The sequence below is a fragment of the Sphaerodactylus townsendi genome, linkage group LG01 (assembly GCF_021028975.2).
Source record: "Sphaerodactylus townsendi isolate TG3544 linkage group LG01, MPM_Stown_v2.3, whole genome shotgun sequence".
In the NCBI taxonomy this organism is placed as follows: Eukaryota; Metazoa; Chordata; class Lepidosauria; order Squamata; family Sphaerodactylidae; genus Sphaerodactylus; species Sphaerodactylus townsendi.
The window spans coordinates 24,974,269-24,996,924 of NC_059425.1; the positions used below are offsets into that span (position 1 = coordinate 24,974,269).

At 48.0% G+C, this 22,656-nt stretch overlaps 1 protein-coding gene across 1 annotated transcript in view; it reads right to left on the bottom strand.

Annotated features, from left to right (window-relative positions):
* The window catches only part of NRXN2 (neurexin 2), a 444,661-nt gene that overhangs the window by 37,357 nt on the left and 384,648 nt on the right, over positions 1-22,656 (bottom strand). Inside the window, 3 exon segments of the mRNA XM_048514356.1 lie at positions 2,756-2,866; positions 2,868-3,115; positions 12,930-13,019. Of these exon segments, the coding sequence (XP_048370313.1) occupies positions 2,756-2,866; positions 2,868-3,115; positions 12,930-13,019 (449 nt within the window).

The following is a 22,656-nucleotide window of genomic DNA, read 5'->3' on the forward strand; positions in this document are numbered from 1 at the left end:
CTCTTGTGCCGACAGGATCCCCCCCAGCCAGCGCTGTCCCATAATGGCCTTTTTTCTGAGACATTATAAAATAATATCTCAACCAGCACCAATTCTATGTCATTAAGGCGCCAACTCATTACGACGTTATGGTGCCAATGCAAACAAACAAATGCAAGGGTGGCAGCAGTCGGTGCCTAGCTTGGGAGCTGGTGGAGGAAGACCCAATGAATGGGAAGGAACTGACCATTAGCCGGGATGCAAGTGAGGGGGCTGCCTCTGGGCACTCCCCTGCAGTCACGCCAGAGCGGCCATCTCAGGGTGTTGTGGAATAATAGCCAAGGACTGCCCATCAGTGACAAAGTTGTGCTTCTGCAAACTAGATATATATTTAGAAAAAGAAAGGGGGGTGGGGGGTGGGAATCTAACTCAAGAAGAAAATACTGGGTTTTTCACAATGTCGTGTAGAGCCTCCCCGTAACAGGTAAGAATCGACCTGTATCATGGACGCACCATGTGGAACCAATCTGATAATGCTAGTTTTTGAGCCTCACAAAACCCTTCACCGGATGGGCATGACAAGTGCCTGACGAAGAGTTCTATGAAGTTCATTGTTAAACTTTTCTTCATTGAACAAGCCCCAGAAAAGCAGTGGGTTTTTTTTTGACCAAGTATATTCCTTTCTGGAAGTGAGATGCAAATACCTTAAATAAACAAATAAACAAATAAGCAAAGAAATGTTAGGGGACCTGCCATTGGCTCCCTCTTGGTGTCCCTTTCTGCTTTTAAAAAAGGAATTAATATTTTTATGTGATTTCATTACATTATAATATGTCTGCAGCTGGTGTGGTAATTGCATTTTACAGTATTTTGTAAAGTGCCCTCAGTGCCAATTGATGTGCGTGAATTGGGGCTTATATAAATAAAACTTCAGGCAAACAGTTGAAGCCAAGCTTAGCTCTCTCGCCCCGGCATCTCTGAGATCTGCTCAAAGGAACTGATGTCGTAGAGCAAGGCAAGTCTTGCAGGATTCCTTGGCAAAAGCGTAACAATCACATATGTGCGCGCACGCACGCACGCACGCACGCACCCACCCACCCACACACACACACACCCACCAAGTTCCATGACTAAAATCTTTGCAGAAGCAGTTTGAGGCCCATCTCTGCTGAATTTGACAGTGGCCAGGAAATCTGCTTTGCGTTAGAACTATTCAAAAGCATTTCCAGGATAACAGAGAAACACAGATGTTCATTGCCTATGTTTAGATTAGATTAGATGTTTAATTTATATATCGCCCTCCCCCGGAGGGCTCAGGGCGGTCCTCAGGAGGGGTTTATCCTTACAACGACCCTGTGAGGAAGGTTAGTCTGAGAGAAAATGCCTAACCCAAGGCTGCCCAGCTGGCTTTGAATTAGAGTTGGGATTTGAAGCAAAGACTCCCAAATCCTGAGCCAACAAACTTAGCCATTACACCACAGCACCGATTCTTTAACATTAAGCTCCGTTCCATATTTGCTTGGATTGATCCTTCTCTTCTGTCTGAGCAGCAGCTGGCAGGGGGAAAACGATACAGCTTGATAAACTGGGGTTGGAGGCACAGTGAGCTACGCCAGGGTTAGAGAGTGACAGCCCAGAAAACCAGTCTTGTCTCCTTGGCAGTAACTTCACTGGAAGGATGGGATAGCAAAGCAGTCGAAAACAACCTGAAGCGCCCCCAGGGAGATGCCCGCTGCTCATTTACATTTGCTAATTTATATCCAAACCCTACAGACCCTAAAAACTACCCACTTGGTTATCAATTGAAAGCAGCAGAGTTTGAGACAAGCCGAAATGCGAAGGGCTCCCTCAGGCAGGCAACAACGGGCCCGCGGAGGATGTTGTACTGGGGCTCTAGCTTGCTCCTGCCAAAGCCCAGCCCACTTTGACTGGCCCTTATGGCCAGTGAAAAACTATGAACACTGGATGAAAAATGCATGGAGAATCTGGAGAGGGCAACAAGGTGTGACGTCCAATGAACACAATGGCAAGTCTCGAAGGGTTCCGATTGGGGAGTGAAAGACCCAGGAAACGCACAGCGGGCCTGCAGAGAAAGGAGCGAGGCTCTCATCCATCCATTTGTCTTCTGCCTCTCCTCCAAGGCACCCAGGACAATGCACACGCCCCCCCCCCTTCCCCATGTCCTATTTCTGTGCATGAAGGCTTGGGGGGGGGGGTGCTCTAATGCTGGATCTAGTCCTGGAATCCTAATTATTTGGGACCCCACTAACCAATTTTCATACATGTCCGCTTTTGGTTAGAACAGACACAGAAGAGCACTTCCTGCCATCCATGGAAATACAGCAAAGGCCCAAGAGTGTGATTTTGAGGCATCTAATCCAGGGTTTTGAGAAACGTGTTTTGAAAAAGAAAGGAATCCAAGTTTCTAGTCCTTCTGAGGCTACAGAGGCAAAATGTGCTGAAATTTCAAAGGTGTGTGTGTGTGTGGGGGGGGGGGGGGTTGAGTGCCCTGTGGAGTCCTTGGCTCTCCATTTACCATGCCTAGCGAAAATAAACACATTCAACAAATGAAGCACAATTTTGCTCATTGGTAATTCAGACTTGAAAAAGAGCGCAGCTTGTCTGCAGGCACAATTTAGGGTCTAGTGGAACAGAACTCTGAAGCTTTCAATGTTCTGGGTTTCTCCTACCTGAAGCCTCCCTTTGCCAGCTTCCCCTTGGCACCACCTGCTTGGCACCAGCCCGGGTCCCCTTCCAAGAGCTCTTTCCCACTAACCTGTGTGATGCTGTCGCGCATGGTGGGGGGGAGAACGCCAGCCGCCCGCGTTGTGAGTCGTGGCCGTAATTCGATGGTAGTAGTCTCCATGATGGTAGTGGACATATCCGCCCAGCAGGGTGAAGTGGGCCGTGGTCTCCGTGGTCATGACAGGCGGCACTCCTGCGCTTCCCACCAGTACCGCGGAGTTCCCCTCCCAATCTCTTCGCTATCAATTTTTTGGGTCACTCTCGGCAGCCAGGGATAGCACTTTGAGCCCATTGTAGTAGAGGCCTGAGATCTGGCCCTGGAAGGGCCGACCTTGGTCCCGGCCTCCAATCTTGATGGCGGCCTGGCTGTTGAATATGGTCAGCTGGCGACCTGTTGGGGAGAGGAGGGAAACCTGTGAGGAGGAAGAGAAGGAGCCAGAAGGGCAACAGAAGAAGGTGGCAAAGGTGAATTGAGGGCTCGTTGGGGTGGGAAGCTCAGCATCGAGAAGACAAGAGGTGCAAAGTCCAACTGGCAGGGATTCAGGGTTCAGGAAGGCAGATGGGGTCCAACGACCGCACCTACCGGGCCTATAACCTAACTGCACTTGGCCCATTTTTTTGTCCCTGCGTTTCCCTTCTAGTTCCACACCTTCTCGTCCCCTCTTCCCAAGAGAGCAATCTCGCCACACTTTCTCTCCTGGTTCACCTTTTTTTAGCTCCCTTCTTGGCTGCATTTGATCACCCTAAAAACAGCGTAATGGCTTCTACTCACTCACAAAAGCAGTCCAGTAGAAAAAGGGGTACTTGGGGCAGGAGGGCGGATGCCCTTGGGATGAAAGGAGCCATCAGCCCAGGTCAGGGCCATGCCCTATATGCCAGTGGGGCCGATATTCACCCGCTCATTGGAACTGGGTTGGGGGGAGGCGGTGGCCTTGCAACAATTCAGGAGGCTGGAATCAATCGAATGCAATCTAGACTTTCTACATTCTTATCTAATCTATTTTATAAAGGGAGAAAAGAGGAAGACGGATCTGAAAGACAGAACATTCTTAGCCCATCCGTCTTTTCAACTTATATTTCTTTGTGTGTCTTTCTATCCATCCATCACGGCCACCAGTTCATTTTGCAATTCTTCTCCCTGCTCTCTCGTCAAAGTGCCCAGCGTAACAGCCCCATCGCCACTTTGTGCTTTCCAACCAGTTGGCCCATTTTTGGGATTCATCTTCATGCACCCTGCGCAGGACGAAGAGTGAGCGAGAACGAAGAGGGCCAAAGGTCGGTGGCTGACAGAGAAATAGTCGAGGAGGTCCTTTGTTATGCCAGATATCCTCTCTCCCTGTGCCCTCCTCAGGCCGGTTCTTAAAACTGTGGGAGATCGTAGTAGCGGGACTGTCTTCCCCAAAGCAGGCCTGTTCTATACGTGAGCTGCAGTTTTGTGCTTTGCCCTGTTCTCTCTCCCCAATCCACCTAGGCTGCTCTGGATGTCCCATTGTCCACGGCAGGACAACTCCAAGGATGCTTGGATGGCAAGTCAGATAAGAGCTATTCAAGAAAGGCCAAGAAACCTACACTGAGGACAGATATGGGACCATCTGGGGTGCTGGTGAAGGGAGTTTTGTAAAGAAGCGCTTGGTCCCATCAGCGTGTGTGTGTATGTGTGAGTGAGTGTGTGTGAAGAGCTTAGCAGCTGAAGCCAGGAGTTAGGCCTACACAGCAGAGGTATGCCACATCAGATATGGCCTTTGGAGGGGAGGAAAGGGGGTAAAGAGAGGGAAGAAATGTGTGAATAGAGGAGATACAGTGGGGGTATATGTATTGAGGTGGAAAAGGAGGGAAGGACACGTCACTTTGAAGGGAAAGAGTGGCAGTTAGGTGCGAAGCCCGGTAGTGGAAAGCTCCCAGGTGAAAGCCCAACCACTGTTGTAATGTGTAAGGGTGTGTGCAAAGTGTGTGTGTGTGAGAGGAGAGAGAGGCATGCATACACTACAGCAGGAGGAGGGGAAGAGAAAACACGGCAAAAACGTAAAAACGTTGTCATGGAGACTTCTATGTCTTATGCCTCCAGGCAGCCTGCCAGGTTAAGTGGTGCCCAAATGCTCAATGGGAATCACAGGCAGGAGTTACTGCCTGCGTCTTGAGAAAAGGTTCATACAGAATCCCACTCAGTGAGTATTCAGGGGGGAATTTTCTAACATCCGGGGAGGGTCCTAGAATGGCACACAGCTAATCCTCCTGACAAAAGGGCTGGAAGTGTCCATTACATATTGGGAGTCCCGTGGATAGGCCTTCACAATGGATTTTTAAAGCATCCTGGGTTGTTTGTGCCTGTGCCATCTGGAATGGGGATAGAGCAGGGGTGTCCAACTCTGGCGCTTCAGATGTTCATGGACTACAATTCCCATCAGCCCCTGCCAATAGGCCATGTCAGCAGGGGCTGATGGGAATTGTAGTCCATGAACATCTGAAGCGCCAGAGTTGGACACCTCTGGTATAGAGGGAAGGTCAGGTTAACTTCCACCCCCAGGGTCTTTTTGTGAGAGAAATCAGTTCCCTCTCCCCATGCTGCTACTAGGCCCAACAGGGGAAAGGTTCCCTTCCCCAGCATGGTAGTCCTGAGAAAACCAGGGGAGTAGCCACATTAGTCGATTGTAGCAAAACAAAACAGAAATCCAGGGGCCCCTTTGAAGACTAACAGCTTTTTATTCCAGCGTGAGCTTTCGTGAGTCAGAGCTTACTTCTTCAGATGCCTCCCCTGCTGCTTTTTAATGCTAATAAAAATATGTTGTGAGATCCAGTCACAAGCGGCTCTGAGTGGTGATCTGCTCTCTAGCATGGTTAGCAGCCCCAAGAAACCTCTATGTCGCTTGGATCGGTGGTGCAGAAGGACGGGGCTGTGGCTCAGTGGCAGAGCACGCCGGTGGTCCCAGGTTAAATCTCCAGGTTGCAGGTTATGTGAAAGGCCCGGCTGAGATCCTGGAGAGCCACGGCTAGTCAGAGGAGACAGATCAAAGGTCTAAATATAAGGCAGCTCCGTGTATTCAAGGAGATGCCCTTTACATAGCTGGGACAAAAATACAGGGTATCATCCAAGCAACCGGCAGGTTTAGCCCCATGGAGCACATGTTAACTCTAAGCCATTTCACACCAGGAATATGGTATGTGTAGAGCAGGGGTGTCCAACTCTGGCGCCCCAGATGTTCATGGACTACAATTCCCATCAGCCCCTGCAAACATGGCCTGTTGAGAATCGTAGTCCATGAACATCTGAGGCACCAGAGTTGGACACCCCTGGTGTAAAGGAAAGGGCTATCCCCCCATCTGAACTGTGAACTCCAGTAATTGCAAGTGCTGAAGGAAAAACATGCAGAAAATTTGAGAACGAATCTCGCAGAGGCTCGCCTGGTATGGCTTTACTTATCTGCAAAGCCATTTCCCCTCCTGAAAAAAGATGTTGGGCACGAATTCTCTCTCTTGTTTTGTCTACGGTGCTATGTGGGTCCATAGGAGGACGCAGAGTAAGGGATGGGGCAAATGGGTTTTTGGAAGGTATCGGGGCAAAATTAGGGGGAAGGGGCACTTCATGATTGGGTCGTGTGGCATGTCACCTCAAAGGGGGGCTAAATGGGCTGCTGAAGGCAGGATTGGGGGCCCTTTCCTACATGGGAGGTGGATGAGGGAGTCAAGGGAGAAGCACTAGGCCCAATTCTCTTTCCCCCCCCTGCCACCCCCCCACCAGGGACTGCTTATTAGTGGCTTCCCCAGCCAGCTGCATAGCTTCAAACTCTGCCAGTATCTGACAGGGAGAGGCCCCCTCCTGCCTCGCTCACTCTTCGTTCAAACGGTTTCATGGTGAGGTTTTTTTTTTAAGAAACAGAAAAAGAGATGGAGAAATGTTAAAGGGAACGTCTGTTGCAACCAAAAAAAAGCGTCTCCAGATGGAGCCGACTGAACCTTCCTAATCTGGTTTTTTTTAAAAAAAAGAAAAAAACCCACCAACCAAAAACAGAACCCTGGCTTAAAAATAAACAGCTCTATTTTTGTGTGCGTGCGTGGAGAAGTTTGAAAACGGATATTTTTAACCCTCTGAGTCCCTCATTAATTTTTTTTGGTCCCTCCGCCCTTCATTTAGAAAACAAGATTATTTCTGTTTAATTTTGCTGTTGGTTGAGGGTTAACTAGGCCCAAAATAAACAGATGCTTGCTGGCCTTTTCCCAAATTCCCTATCATTCCCAACCCAACCGTGGAATTTCCTCTCTTCCCTTTTGGTTTAGAGCTTTAATTAGTTTTCGTTCTCAGTAGCCACTGTCTCCTCCTCTGATTTAATGTCATATTTTTTTTCCTGTTGTCACATTTATTCCCCACCTGGATGTTTGGCAGGGTGTGAAAATGCACGAGCATGCCTGCCCTCAACCATGGGCATGTGTGAATGCTGTTGCTCCTCCTGCATGGAAGCCTGCAAACGGATTCTATAAAAGCATAACATGCCTCGAAGCAGGAAACTACCAGAGTCTATCATTCGTGTTGCTAAAATCCTGCAATTCAACAGCAAACAAAAGGTGAGTGCGCATGGTGCATGAGAGACAGTGTCTGTGTGCGTGTGTGAGAGAGAGAGGAGAGAGAGAAAACAGGACTTGTGCCAAATGAAACATCTGTGGCGGCCAAGACGGCTTAGCAACCTCCTGGGAGGCATAATTCAGAAGCAAATCCGCCTGAGTAGCTGATATTCTCGCTGTGTATGTGTGCTTCCCTTCCCCTGTTACTCTTATCATTCAGGCAGGTTGGACCGGGCACAATCCCCCCCCCCCAATTCTTGCTTTCAGAACAGCCAGCCCTGCGAGGCTGGGCAGAGCAGCCCAGAAGAAACCTATGAGGTAGCAGAGCTGCAAGAAAGCAGCATAAGTGCGGGGCTCACTGGAGGTAAGAAGAGGCAGGGAGAAATGTGCAGATGTGAGACAGGCTTGGGTTTGGTCTCAGCCCAGCCTCGGTCTGGAGTTTAGTTAAAAGAGGGTGCCTCTGAACATGAACAGAGTTTTTTGTATCTCATTGCTGGAAACAACTAGCACTCATAAGGGATTTCAGGCAAGTGTGGTTTGGCCTTCTCTTTTCTGAGACATATCAGCTCCTCCATACGCCAGCAGCCAGACTCCTAACATCTTGTTCCAGCACAGTACATACCAGTGGTTCTTAACCTTCCTAATGCCGTGACCCTTTAATACAGTTCCTCATGTTGTGGTGACCCCCAACCCTAACATTTATCCATTTTACAGATGGAGAACACGGATGCAGAGAGTCTTAGGCGACCCCTGTGAAAGGGTCGTTCGACCCCCAAAGGGGTCCCGACCCCCAGGTTGAGAATCACTGGTATATACTGTAAATGCTTCCGGCAGAGACTGGGTTACTTCGATGGGGCAGGATTTGGCAAAAGCGACTTTCCCCAGAACAGGGCACCCGAGTCCTGAATCAAAGGGAGAGCGGGGGAAAGGAGATTGACTCTTGCTGGGCTAGCTGGGTCTGTGCCTACCAGTGGGTTTAGGGCACCAGCATGCTCACTTTGCAGCCTCAGAGTCTAAAACCTGGCACGCTTCTGTGCTCAAAAGCCCTTAAAATCAGGAACAACTGTTGAGGCCCACTGGTAGACGCAGCAGCTGTAAAGTGAAGCAATCAACAGCATGAATAATAACACAGGTTCAAATGTGGCTTTGTTTCCTTAAGCCGAGCTCAATGAAGATTGATCCATTATCTGTTCTAGAGAGGCAAATTTACTGTATCTGGTAATAGCTCTATCTCTCTCGCTCCCGCTGTACAGCTGGAAAGACCTTGCCTTTATCGATGGAAAGGTTCTGTCTTTGTTAGTGTATTTTTTAGTGCTGGGCATTAAAAAACAACCACCACCCAGCCCTTAATGCAACAGTCTACGCAGGCGGTCATGAGCAAGCCGATCTCAGCAGCAGCCTTCTCTCTCTGCCCTCTTCATCCAATTCTTGCAAGTGTGTTAAGTCCGAGGCAGCTTTTGGCTTACTGAGGCTGCCTTTCCCTCTCCAGCCCCCCAAAAAGCTGGCAGCGAAGGAACTGCGGGAGCCAAAAGCGTTGCAGCAAGAGAAGAGCAACCTTTGCATGCTAAAATCACCCGGGTCGGGTGGATCTTCCAATGCTCTAATGAAGTATTTTGCTTTGAAATCAGACAGGTGTAACTCTAGCCCAATTCTGCCTTCTCTCCGTTGCTGCAAATATGTGGAAGTTGGGGTTCGGTTGCCAGGATCCAAATCTGCTTGTCACACTGCCCTTCGGAGGGTTCGTGCTTCAAAGCGCACTTGCGCAAACTGGGCGCCAACTGCGGTTACATTGGCAGCCATTGTCCTCGCAAAGCCTCCTCGCTCAACACTGACTCTTACGAAATATTTCTCGATCATCATCTACTCTTGGTTGGACAGAGGAGAAGGGTTTGCCCTTTCTGGTGATATCTGCAAAGCACAGCTGACAGGACCCATGCCATTTGGGGGGGAAAATCACAGTTTGAGCAAAGAAAATACACAAGGAGTCTTTTATTCCCCCCTCCCCAATGGAATGTTCCAATGACTACAGGAACAGAAAAAACCCAACTGGAGTGGCTCAGGCTAGCTTGATCTTGGAAGCTGAGCCTGATCAGTACTTGGATGGGAGATTACCAAGAAGGCCTGGGGTTGCTATGCAGAGGCAGGCAATGGCAACCCACCCTTGTGTTGGAAACCCTACACAGCATCGCCACAATTTGGCGCCGGGAACAGGAAAATCAGTTAAAGTAAGCTCCTGGCTCAAACCAATATTAAGAGTTGGGGGACGGAGGAAGGCCTCTTGGATCCAGTATTTTCTAATGGGCTTTTATTGGTAGACCTGTTTCCGATGTTCGAATCCACCCCATCAGTTTTCTGTCAGCATGGCCAATTGGCCATGCTGGTAGGGGCTGATGGGAATTGTAGTTCCTGAACATCTGGAGAGCCGCAGGTTCCCTACCCCTGGTCTAGGGAGAAAGGCCACTGCAAAATCATTGCAGGTTTTCCACTGGGAAAAAGAGATGCCTGTCCTTTCTAGCTACTTGGTTAGACCTTCATCTCACCTGCAGCAGGACAGGTAGAATTCTTCTGCAGCTTTGCTTTGTAGCAACCAGAGCACATCAGAGTTGTCTGATGTCACAGTTTCCTTCTAAGGGACACCTGGGAAGAGTCAGTGGGCACTACGGATTCCATCTGATGCCTGCCCCCCCCCCCCCCAAACAATTCTGTGCTACAATTCCCAAAATTTCTTAGGGAAGGGGGAAAACACGGTTGTTAAATTGGCTGATATTTGGAAAGATATTTGTTCTGAGCCTTGCTTGTCGCACACATGAATTTTGGAGACTGTAAAAGCAACTGGGTGTTTGAAAACATTGCTCTCAAACAAACCGAGAAGCAGAGACAATAATGGTTCGCTCAGATGTGTGTGTGTGTGTGGGAGGCAGGGCTGTAGATAAGAATGAGATCTCTCGAGCTATACAGAATTCTTCTTTTGTGAAGTAACATGATAAGAAGCTCCTGCTCTGTTTACAAGAGCTGTGTGAAGCCTGAGAATTTGCCTTAGAAGGCCGCCTGGCTACAAAAATCCCACTGGTCCCTTACGGCATTCGTCCTAGTCCTGTTTGTGCCTCTTTGCAAAAACATGTGTTCTGGTGCCTATTTGTACATGTGTGTACGTGCCATGTGTGAGAGACTGTGTGGAAGAAGAAGGCGTGGCTTCACCAACATGCATCTATAATGTACATAAATGTATCAAATGATGTGCTTCCCCAGCAAGCTCCACAGTATTCACATAGGATCATTTCTCGCCCAGGTTTCCTGTTACCTTCATCGCCCTCCTTTCTGACGGTTTTTCTTCCCTTCTTTTTTTCTTTTGTTTAGAAAACTCATTAAAAGCCCCTTTAACTGTGTTTTTTTTTGTTTTCATTTTTGTTGTTGTTTAAACCATCAAGTTATAGACATTAAAAGATACATTTAGATGCTTATCCCCTTTAGAAAAGCAAAGCCAACTAGCGGTTATTAAGACATTTGGAATTTATAAGGTTAAAAAAACTGTTTAGCACTTGGTTTGAGTTAAAAAAAAGTTATTAACTAGTTAAATTAAGATTTAAAACAATTTTTTTCCCTTTTCTGTTGGTTACGGTTGTTCTTTCCCCACTGAGTTTACAGCGTTAAAGGTGCAGCGCTCACCCCCCAAAAATGTAAGGAACAAGTCCTCAAAAGACACAAAAAAACCAGGGATAGTTTGCAAAGCTGGTGAAAAGAGGCACCGCCCAAATCGGCACATGTTATCCCAACTGGATGTATGTAGGGAGAGAGGAAATAAATAAGTGGACCCACAAGCAGGAGCCACGGCTGGGGTGTTCCACAAGCAGTGGCTGGCAGGGCGGACTAGTGGCTCAACAAATTGAGGTGGCCAGCGCAGGGTGCTATGCCAGAGTTAGCAAAAAGCCTGTCGCCTCCCTCACTGGAGTCGATATCCTGTGTAGAAAGACAGGTTGACAGCGTGGGCAAAAGCAAGACCTCCCAACTCTCTCAGGAAGCTGCCCTCTGTTTATTTACATATGCTAATTCATTCAAACCCTATGCACACTTAAAAAACTACCCACCAGGCATCACTTGGTATCTACTAGTGTTAATGCCCCCAAAGGAGGGAAAGCGCAATAGTGGCAATAGGGAGACTGAAAGACCCAGAGAGAAGAGCCCCTACATCCCCCCCCACCTCCCGGAAGTGTCCTTTGGGGTGGGCAGCTCCCTTTACCCAGCACAGGAAGGTCTCGTGACTCTGACTAAGGGGAAAGCAGGCAAGGTCTGCTGCGGATTAACCAGGTGTATGTTTTGGGCTCCTGCTCTGGGACTTCTCTGAGCCCATGAGAAAGCTCTGTTTTGGGAAGGTGTGGAAGGGGAGGAAAGGGAAGGAACAGAACACCTTAGCTTGGTGCTAAAGGCACACATAGTTGTCACAGAGTTGCCACTGGGCCATGCCTTTCCCTCTTTTTCTGGAAGCATTTAGGAGAACATGACACACGCCCCAGTACCCTCATGCCGTGCATTTCCCTGCCCCCACCCCTGCCAAAAGCTAAAGACAGGAGATGGGAAAACACACAGCACAATTGTGTCACGTTGCACACAGTGTTAACATTCCATGCTGATCAGAGACAGGACAACAAGGTGAGCTATCTAGTTGCACTCAACTGAGCAACCTGTTTGAGGGCCTGTGGCGGCTCTGACTTTGACGAGGGGAAAATGATTTTGGAAGAAGAGTTTGGGTGTATGCCCTAGATTTATACCCCACCTTTCTCTCCTGTAAGGAGTATCAAAGCAGCTTACAAACTTCTTCCCTTCCTTCCTCTACTACAGGCACCTTGTGAGGTAGATAGGGGTTGAGAGATTTCTGAGAGAATGGTGACCAGCCCAAGGTCATCCAGCAGGCTTCATGTGCAGGAGCAGGGGAAAAAACCCAGCTCACCAGATAAGTCTGTCACTCATGTAGAGGCGTGGGGAATCAAACCCGGTTCTCCAGAGTAAAGTCCACTGCTTTTAACCCCTACACCATGCTGGACAGAGTAACTCTGGGCATGTGCACAGTAACCCCTAACCAATGATGGTCCATCTGAGAAATTCAAGGGAAGGTCTTCCAAGCAGAAGGCATGCGCTCTACACAGCAAAGCATGCGTCCCAGAGCGAGCGCAATGAGCAGGAGACAAATCCCAGGAGTGTCTATCTCAGTGGCTCCCTACAGCTCAGATCCCTCCCCCTTGCTGCACCCCTGGTCGCCTGCAACTGCTTTGTTCTCTTTGACGTGGCCCCAAGTGCCACAAAGAAGATATGCAATGGTGCTGCATTCCGCTCACATCTGAAGTTTGTACACAGCCCTGCCAGTTCCCTTTTTGGGCATGATGGGAGGCAGCAGAAAGCAGAAGCATCTGTTCAGGGTGGGGTGAGGGACGGATGAACGTCTCCTTCGCAACTTAGCCACAGCCGAGCCTCTTATTTCCAACAGGTTCTCACCGTCTTCTTTCACCAGCCTTGAACCGTGGCCCTACATGAAATGTTCCACCAGGAAATAAAGAGAGAGGGGAGGGGCCAAGGGGGCTCAAAGGGGAGAGCACTGCACCTTTAAACCTTTTTTTTGCTTGCTCGTTAATTAACCGGAATTAATTATTGTTAATTACCTTTGTCGAGTAGCCACTCATCTACTACTCGACCGAGCCGATACGGAATTCTCTGTCTAGCAATCGCCAGGCGTTCATTATCACTGTTCCCTTCAAAGAGTTTAGAGAGAGATTTGTACATGGTTAAAAGAAAACGAAAAAAGAAAATAAGAGAGAGAGAGACATATACGCCATCTGGAAGGTCAAAGGTCAGAGGTTAGCATGTTTAGAGAGGTCAGTCTAAGCTCAGGCAAATAGTAGCTTAAGCCCTGGTCGAAAATTAGCTGTTAGGTCTCCGTTAGTTGATTTTTGAGGGGGGAGGAGGAGGAGGAGGGGACGGTTTGGGGTTTGGTTTGGGGTTTAGTGGTTTTAGCCAGCAACGGTCAAAGTTCTAGTTACACGGTTTAGTCAGGTTTAAGTGTTAAAATGAGCAGATGGAGGTTAGAAAGGTTTATGTTGCATTGGGGAGGTAGAAAAGCCCCTGCCCCAATGCATTTTTTATTAAATTCACTTTATTAGCTGACTTTAATCGCTACTCACAAAAGGGGGGGGGAGCAACATCAGGCAGTCACAAACTTTGCAAAAACTCCCTTTGCAAACCTCTCCGGAGGTCTTCTCATGCCCTGACCCTGGTTCCCCAGCCCCCTCCATTCCCTCGAAGCCCCACCCCGATCAAAAGAAACAGCCCACACATTCCCCCGGCATTTGTATCTGAAAATGGGAACAAACACTCAAATTATCTGTCAAACAACGAACAGCAGAAAGTTGGGTGGCCACCAGCTGGCAAGTTGCTGTTGCGGATGCTGGCCTGGTTGGCCACACGGCATGGACTTTGGAGGCCACACACTGGTGGGACTCCGGGTTCCTGCAGGGGCTTGGAACCTTGTCTTTACTTTGCCCACTTTTCAATCTGGCATTTGACAGGCAGAGTTGGAACCACACACGGCGCGCTGGCATTCCCCGCATCTGTAATTCACCTGAAAAAATCTGAGGCCAGGATGAAAACGTCCCTTCAAACAACGTCTCCCAATGTCTTCCCTAACAACGATCTTGAATAATTCCACATTAGAAATTTAAACGAGTCAAACCTCGCTTACCTACCTGTCAAAGCTCTCCTCTGAGGAAGTCTGAGAACCACAAAGGGTTTCCAATAGAAAACTGTCAGTGTTGATGCTCAAGTAACAATCGCTAGAGGTCTTTGAAGGAAGCTGCGGAACAGCCAGTGTGAGGAGGAGTGAAGAATGTTAGACGGGGGTCCGGGAGACCGAGGTCTGAGCTCCCAACTCTGCCACAGAAGCATGCTGGGCGACCCTGGCCCAATCCTAGATCCTCAGCCTAACCCTCACTCACAGAGCTGTTGCAGAGGGATAAAACGGACAGAGGAATAATGAACTGTGAGCCACTTTGGGTGCCCATTGGGGGAAGAAGCAGGAAATGCATATATAAAACTGGTTTACAAACCAATTCAAATATACCATGTAAAGCAGGGGTTGTCGAAGTCATTTGTTATGAGAGCTGCCTAGGACATAAATGTGACTTGTTGAGCTGGCCCCCGGGGGTGGGGGTGGGGGTGGCAATGGGGGTTGCTGGACTGGCAAGCTTGCAGTGAGGTGGGATGGTTGCTTTAAGAGGACTTATTAGGCCCACAAACCTGCTGAGGTAACCCTCCCCGCACCCCACTGGGCTTGCCAGCAAGGCAAGGAGAGCAAGGGTTTTCTTTGCCTCAGCTGGTTTGCAGGCCTAATAAATCACCTCAAGGGGCTGGATCTGGCCCCCAGGCTGTGTGTTTGACACCCCCGCCTTAAAGCACGCTGGAGAAGCTGTCTTGATACAAAACAATTGAGACATCCCGAGATAAAAAATGTAGGGCTCCCTTTTGTTCAGAGGAGTTAAGAGGGCTTATTGAAGGATCTGGACAGGGCTGGTTTGATTCTTCAGTTTCGCTGTCTTAAATTAGAAGCGTCCAGCAGCTAGGAGACCCAGTTGCTGCCGAGCCTGTAATCCTGAAAAGGAACTGGTGGGGGAAAGTGGAGGCTTCCTTGCCTATGGTATCCGAGCCTTTTGACAGGGCTGAGAGAGGACCTGGAGATCTCGGCTTCCGTTTCCCATAGCCCCCAAACACAGAACCACAGGCCTGCTAGCAGGGCTTGGAAATCCATTGACCAGCTTCTGGAACACCTGATGCAATCGCCAAGCAGGGAGGAGGAGGAGGAGGAAGAAGAGGAAGAGGAGTAGTAGTAGTTTGGATTTATATCCCCCCTTTCTCTCCTGCAGGAGACTCAAAGGGGCTTACAATCTCCTTGCCCTTCCCCCCTCACAACAAACACCCTGTGAGGTGGGTGGGGCTGAGAGAGCTCAGAAGAACTGCAGGACTAGCTCCAAGGTCCACCCAGCTGGCATGTGTGGGAGTGTACAGGCTAATCTGAATTCCCCAGATAAGCCTCCACAGCTCAGGCGGCAGAGCTGGGAATCAAACCCGGTTCCTCCAGATTAGATACACGAGCTCTTAACCTCCTACGCCACTGCTGCTCCTAAATTATTTGTCCCTGGGTGGACTAGAACCAGCAACCTCTTACATGGCATCCCTGAAATCAGGCTCCATCCCTGAAGACTGGAAGATAGAACCAGGGGTCATACATTGAAAATGCTGGGGGGAAGTAGGACTAATAAAAGGAAACACTTCTTCACGCAACGTGTGATTGGTGTTTGGAATATGCTGCCACAGGAGGTGGTGATGGCCACTAACCTGGATAGCTTTAAAAGGGGCTTGGATAGATTTATGGAGAAGTCGATCTATGGCTACCGATCCTCTTTGATCTGAGATTGCAAATGCCTTAACAGTCTAGGTGCTCGGGAGCAACAGCCGCAGAAGGCCATTGCTCTCACATCCTGCATGTGAGCTCCCAAAGGCACCTGGTGGGCCACAGCGAGTAGCAGAGAGCTGGACTAGATGGACTCTGGTCTGATCCAGCTGGCTTGTTCTTATGTTCTTATGGCAGGCCAATGCTTAAGCATCTGAGCCACAGTGGGGGCAGGTGGCCTTTCTCTCGCTTCTGTGGAACGACAAGCACTCCCCACTCATTAAGGACGACGGTGCACGGGTGAGCTGGACTCTTCCTGCATGACAAGAGGTGCCAAGTTCAGCCTTCTGATTATCTTTGCGTGCTCAAGAGAACAGGGGCCTGGAGAAGGAAAGTTGGCTTTGGCCAGCGCCAGGCGGGAAATTAATCAGTCACCAGTGAGCGTGGCTGAGGCAGCGGGATCAGAGCAACTGAGTCAAGGTGGGCAGCAGCTGATGCCCTCTTGCTCCACGGAGCCTGGAGGATGGGCAAAGTGTGTTTGAGTTTAAGTGCTCACCCAAAGGGCCTTGGCTCTCTGATGCCCACACTAACTACAACTGGGGGGTGCCTGGTCAGTAGTATCATGAGGTTACCCAATTAGAAGGTGCATCCACAGATATGAAACGACATAATTTGGAGGCAAGCAGCAGGACCGTGTGTGTGTGGGGGGGAGGGGGTCCATGTTGTACCATAGTTGGAGGTCAGGCTTTCCTCCTTCTTCCTGCCCCACTCCAAATGACCTACTAATTTTAAATGTTGCTATTAAAAATGCAGTCACTTCCCAGTCACCTGCATCCTGCTCCACACAGGGAATCCTGCGGTTCAGGTTCTCCAGGAGGGAGAGGGCGGGAGCTCAGGGGTTATCCCAATAGCTCTGCCCTTCCCCGCTCCCCATTTCTGCTTCTTGCTCCATGCTGAGATTCAGACCCTAATTAGAGGTGGCCAGGGACTCTGCAGGCTCTCATTAGCTTCCGTATTAACAAGGCGATTAACATCTTTAATTAAAAATAAGCCATCCTCAGAAAGTGACCTGAGTCTCTAATCAGGATCCAGCTTTGGGAGGGAGGTCTGGCGAACGGTGTTTGCATTTCTGGCTTGACTGTGTGCCAGAGACACGCCTGGTCTTTCTGTTCAAAATCTCATGCTTCTCTTGGGAAGGACAGCAAAAAAAAAGAGAGCTGATTTGGGGGCGGGGCGGTTCTGTAGCCTTCCTTCCGGATGCCATTTTCTCCTAGGTATAAGCAGCATCGAAAGGAAGGTGGAGCAATGTGTTGAAAAGCTAGCCTATAAGATCTTGGATATATAAAAGAAGACTAAACGATGTGATCTTTCTTTTTATAGTGAAATAATTAAGCATATTTTCAAGATGGCACATAAAGGAACCAGATGCCAACTTGCTCAGAGGCTCAGGAAGGGCAGCAGGGTACCCTGGATGGCATTAAAGCACTCCACGGAACGCTGTCTCAACATCTTTTGAATATTTTTGAGGAGCTGAAGTTCATCTGAACAATGAAGGTTTGAAATTGGGGGGGGGGAGGGTTGTAGAAATCCCCAGCTGTTCTGGATACTTCCTGGGCAGAAGGCACTGGGCTGGGGGCGCTGGAGTAATTGGAGTTGCATTTCTCTGCCTAAACAGAAAAGTCGTTTGGCTGTGGTGGATTGTCCCAGGTTGTGTGGCCGTGGTCTGGTAGCTTTTGCTCCTAACGTTTCGCTGGCAGGAGCTAAAACTACCAGAACCCGGCCACACAGCCTGGGAAAATCCACAATAGTCAGTTAATTCCGGCCATGAAAGCCTTAGACTGAAACGTCATTTCATTGTTTTATACCGAGGTTACATCATTTTTTTTCTTATTTATCACGTCTAATATGCTGCGCTCACTGAGAATTCTGTAATCTTTGTCCAGCTACATTTCTCATTAGATAGATGCCTCCTCATATTGATTGTTTGGACCAACACTGTGCTTATTAGTTGTCTCTTCGCATGAAATGTTATTGACTTTCACTAGTCCTGTTCACACATTGCAGTGAATATATACCTGGCATGTCTGTAAGAAAATGCTAGCATGAATTCACTTTACAAATGAAACCAGCGATAAAGATGTGATTTCAACCACACATTGAGTTGTAAATGCCCTGAATGTAACATGAGAATTATTCAATGCAACTGTAAGGAAAAATCAAATCCACACTATACACAAAATTGTGTATGTGGCCCGTAATGTGTGAACAGGGCAACTGTGCAATCTACTTTGAGTTTCAGCAAGAAAGGTAGATTATTATATAGTAAATAAAAATAAATAAACCACAGAAGAAAACTGGGTTGAAATTACTTGGAAACTAATTAAATAGTCATGGCCTTTTGACCTGGAAGGGCTCTGATGCTAAATGTGTGAGGTTTTGTTGTGGCTATTGATTAAGGAAAATGCACTCTGCTTATGCTCACAAGTCTGGACCTGAAAACACTCCAGCCCTACGTTCTGCATAGTCTTTTGCTGAGAATTCATTGGAGGCCTGGTCAGTCATTCTACTCCCGCAGGGGCGGGAGCGAAAGCAAGCTGGTATGAGACAGAACAGAATAATGCTAGGAAAGCAGCTAAAAAGATACGCCCCATCTTTTGTTCTAAGAGACCCATGAAGACTCTGCTGCGTACGATGTTTAAGTTGATGCCACTCCTGGGTAGGGATGAATGACTTTCCCAATAATACAAGCAGGTCACCAATCTGGCTTCTCAAGTGCAATTCAAAATATTCAGATTTTTTTTACTGGATTTGACCCCGTCCTCATCAGGGAAGAAGCGCAGCATTCTGATAAAGCTGTTTTGACTTCAGAGAGATGAATTTAACAAGGTTTCCCTGAAATGTTTAAATGATAAGCCTGTGATATTTAGTCAAGAGGGAATATTAGCTTCGTTTAAAAGAGTCTCAAAACACCACCTGGGTTTTGATAACGGTAATATTTATTTTAATTGGTTAATTAGCCAATCAATCGTTTAAGGGCAAGGCAGTTAATCGACTGAGAAACCTTAAAAATCCATCACTGGCCTTGTGTCTCTGTCGAGACCACAGAGCAGATATGAATTTCTTCTGTGTCTGAGAGCGAGGGAGAGGAGAGAAAGAAAAAGGAAGGAGGGAAGATGGCTGAGGAGAAAATGCAGGAAGCAGAAACAAGGCTTCAAAACACGGAGGCAGGAAAATGGCCGAGGAGAGAGAGATCTCATAGCACTAAGCAAAGGAGACGGAGACGCTGCATCCTCTTGCAGAGAATTTTTCTTTTGTGGGGGGAAAAAACTTAATGCATGCAATCGGCATGCAAATGAGGTGCCCCCTGCAGGGGTTCCTGGCAAGTGGCCATCATGGCTCTGTTCTTGCCAGTTCACCCTTTGCCCCCTCCTCAGCAGCTCTGCAGTTACAGCTTAATTCTGCCCCAGGGAACAGGGGACCGTAGGTACCCAACTGGTTCTTCAGACACTGGAGACTCCGGCTGTTAGTAAGATCAAAGCCTACCGAAAAACCCCAAACAAGGCTTGGCGTCTACTGGATTCTGCTGAATTGGTTCAGCCAGGAGGGGGCTTTTCCAGCTTGCACAAATGCCCCCCCCCCCATTGTGTTTGCTGTCCTGCAGGGACCGAAATGCCTGACAGACGTCCTTCTGAATTACCCTAGACTAGGGGCATCAAAATCATTTGTTATGACAGCCGGATATGACTTGGTCAGGCCGCACACAGGGTGGGTGGGTGGTGACTGCCTTGGCTGGCCTCAGAATGACACGGGGTGTGTGTATGTGTGCCTGGACTGGCAACCGCAGCGGGGGTGGCTGCCTTGAGACGACGTATCAGGCCAGCTAGCTTGCCCTCACTCCTAATTTGGGCTCGCCAAGCCAGATTGGGAGGGGAGGGGTGTCAGGTCCCTGCGCGCCATGGCAGAAGCCTCAGATAGGGAGTCTGGAGTAGAGGAGGCTATGGCTGGGCCATGAGAGGTGCAGCCAACTCAGGCAGACTTAGAGTCTGAGCTGTCAGTGTGGGCACAGGATCAGGGCCAGGGGCTTAGGCAACACATGAGGAAGCAGCCCCAAAGCTACTGCCAGATCCCAGCTCTGTCTTTCCCCAGTACCCGATGGTTCAGTCAGGGGACAGCCTGTCAGTTTCTGCACCCTCAGGGCCACCTGAATCCCGGGAACGACAATACAGGCAGCTGTGGAGCCACCTACAGGAGCAGAGGTGCAGCAGCAGGTTGGCAACCTTAGAGCAAGCAAGGAGAAACAGGAGCCAGGCTAAGGGGGCACAGCTGGGGGAGGTTGGAAATTAGTGGGAAGGCCATTCTGTATATAAGGCTGTAGGAATAAGGGTGCAGTGGGGCAGTGATGTTGTCTTGGGATTGAGCCTTCCCTTGGACTGTTCGTATTGATCCTTGCCTTGGACTGAAATTATCCCTGCATTCACTGCTGCTGCTTCATGAGAGAATGTACAGTGACTCCAATAAACAGTGCAGAACCGGACTGTGGTTGTGACTTCTGCTTGGCGAGGGTCTGGGCTAGACAAGGGGGTGCCTAAAGGGGCTGAATCTGCCCCCTGGGCTACATGGTTGATACCCCTAGGGCAGGGGTCTGCAACCTGCGGCTCTCCAGATGTTCATGGACTACAATTCCCATCAGCCCCTGCCAGCATGGCAGGGGCTGATGGGATTTGTAGTCCATGAACATCTGGAGAGCCGCAGGTTGCAGACCCCTGCCCTAGGCTATCAAGTGCCCCCTCTTCCACAGGCAGCTTGGATGGGATGGAAGCCAGAGGGCAGGAGCACAGGTGTGATATAGGATAAAAGGGAGAGGGAAGAGGCACCTGTGGGTGAACTCTGGTGCAAACAACAGCATCTTGATGAGGGCTGGTCACTGGGAGCGCAGGTGCTTCCCACAGGACGTGATCTGAGTACATACAGCAGCTGAAACCCTGCAGACCACCTCAGACGTTTCCTCTCCTTTTGTCCCACTGCGATCACCAGGATCAGCTGGGCTGCCGTTAAGGTCCATGTCCCAAGGTTTCCAGACTGCCACGATTCAGCCTTGGGTAGCTAGCTAACCCATAGCTGTGAAACTGGTTTCCCTTGGAGACTTCCCGAAGCCACAGCTGTGCATCTTGTGCAAACATCGTAACCCTTTTAAATACGGGCTGACTTCGGGTGGCTGGATACAGCATGTTTAGGGCCTGTTGTTTCTGCAGCTGTTCAACAGATCTGTCTGAGATATTTAGCTGATGCTCTTCCAATTTGGGGGTTGGGAACACGTTCTGTTCACAAGCGGAGGCCACTCAGACCTATGTTCTTGATTCCTGATCATCCCTAATTGCAGCATATTTACATTTTCCGCAGAGGCACACTAGGTTGCTTTTTAGAGAAGGTCGCACTTGTGGCACCCTGAGGCATTTCCCTGGATCAAGGCCCTGCTCTGCTGGACCTTACTTTTGTCCAGCTGTAAAATGGGCCCATTTTGTCTCCCACTGGGTACTAATTAGTGGGGGGAAAGAAACAGGCATAGTGTCCAATGGATCTCTTGCAAATGTTAAGAATACAAGACTGTCTGAACATTGTGTCCTTTTAAAAAGAATGATCCTTCTGCACAAAGTGTGCTTTTTTATACGTATTTATGCAGACATTTATATGCATTTAAGGGCACTAGACATATAAAAATCATTACTGCCAGTCTGCTGGGGCATCAAAACTGATGGGCACGTTCAGGACATACAGATGAATAAAATTTGATACATAAGCAGTCTACAGAGTCTTTATTATTATTATTATTATTATTATTATTATTATTATTATTATTATTATTATTATTATTATTATTATTATTATTATTATTATCTCTCGACTCGCTTTTCCCGCTATCTAGTCTAGTGAATCCTAAACAACTTGTTTAGAAACAAAGGAATTGTTGGAAATGCAAGAATGGATTAATTTATTTAGGGCTGCTATGAAAACTTGTTCACTGCCCTTACATCTTTCACATACCCTATATCAAAAGAAACAGGGATGGCTCCCTATTTGTATTTTTTTGACTAATCCAATGCAGAGAAGAGCCCTCACACTTGCTTCGCATTTCAATGTTTTCCCCTCCGGGCTTTTATTGCATGGTAGGATTTAACAACTCTGGAAATGAGCCAGCTAAAGGGTAATATGCTCTTTGGTGGTGAACAACAAGAATTAGAAACATTTGGCACATCAACTGCTTTGCTGCCCTAAATCTGCTAATATCAGATCAAAATATTCCAACATTCTTTCTAGGATACCTAGTGAAATGGAAGAATCAAGTAGACTTCCTTTTCTTCTGGACAATTCTGACAATGAAACTTGTGAATTGGTTGCACAATTTTTACTGGAGGTGATGCACAATCAATAATTTATATTTTATCTTAAACCTTTGTATTTGTATACCTTTTATCTTAAACCTTTGTATTTGTATACCTTTTATCTCAGGTTTTTTATTGTGTTATGATTATTGTTATGCCAAATAAAGGCTTATTATTATTATTATTATTATTATTATTATTATTATTATTATTATTATTATTATTATTATTATTATTATTATTGCCAGGGTTAATTTCAGTAATTTTTTTAAAAGAGAAAAATAAAGATGTAAACTTGAATAGAAATTTTTTTTAAACCACACTTATTTTTCGTGTTGCTTAATAACCGTTAAAACACATTCTTTACAACAAAATAGTCCCTTCATGGTAGATCTAGCAATTTTTTTCCCTTAGGAGGGTACACTTAATTCCTTCCTTCCTTCTTCCCTTTGAGTGCTCCTTGATTGTTTGTGAAATAATTAATAAGATTCCCTCTGGAAGTCTCGAGGTCTGATTGGATCCTGAAGGGGGAATTCTTCTATCCAACTGCCCTACCTTAATACCTGG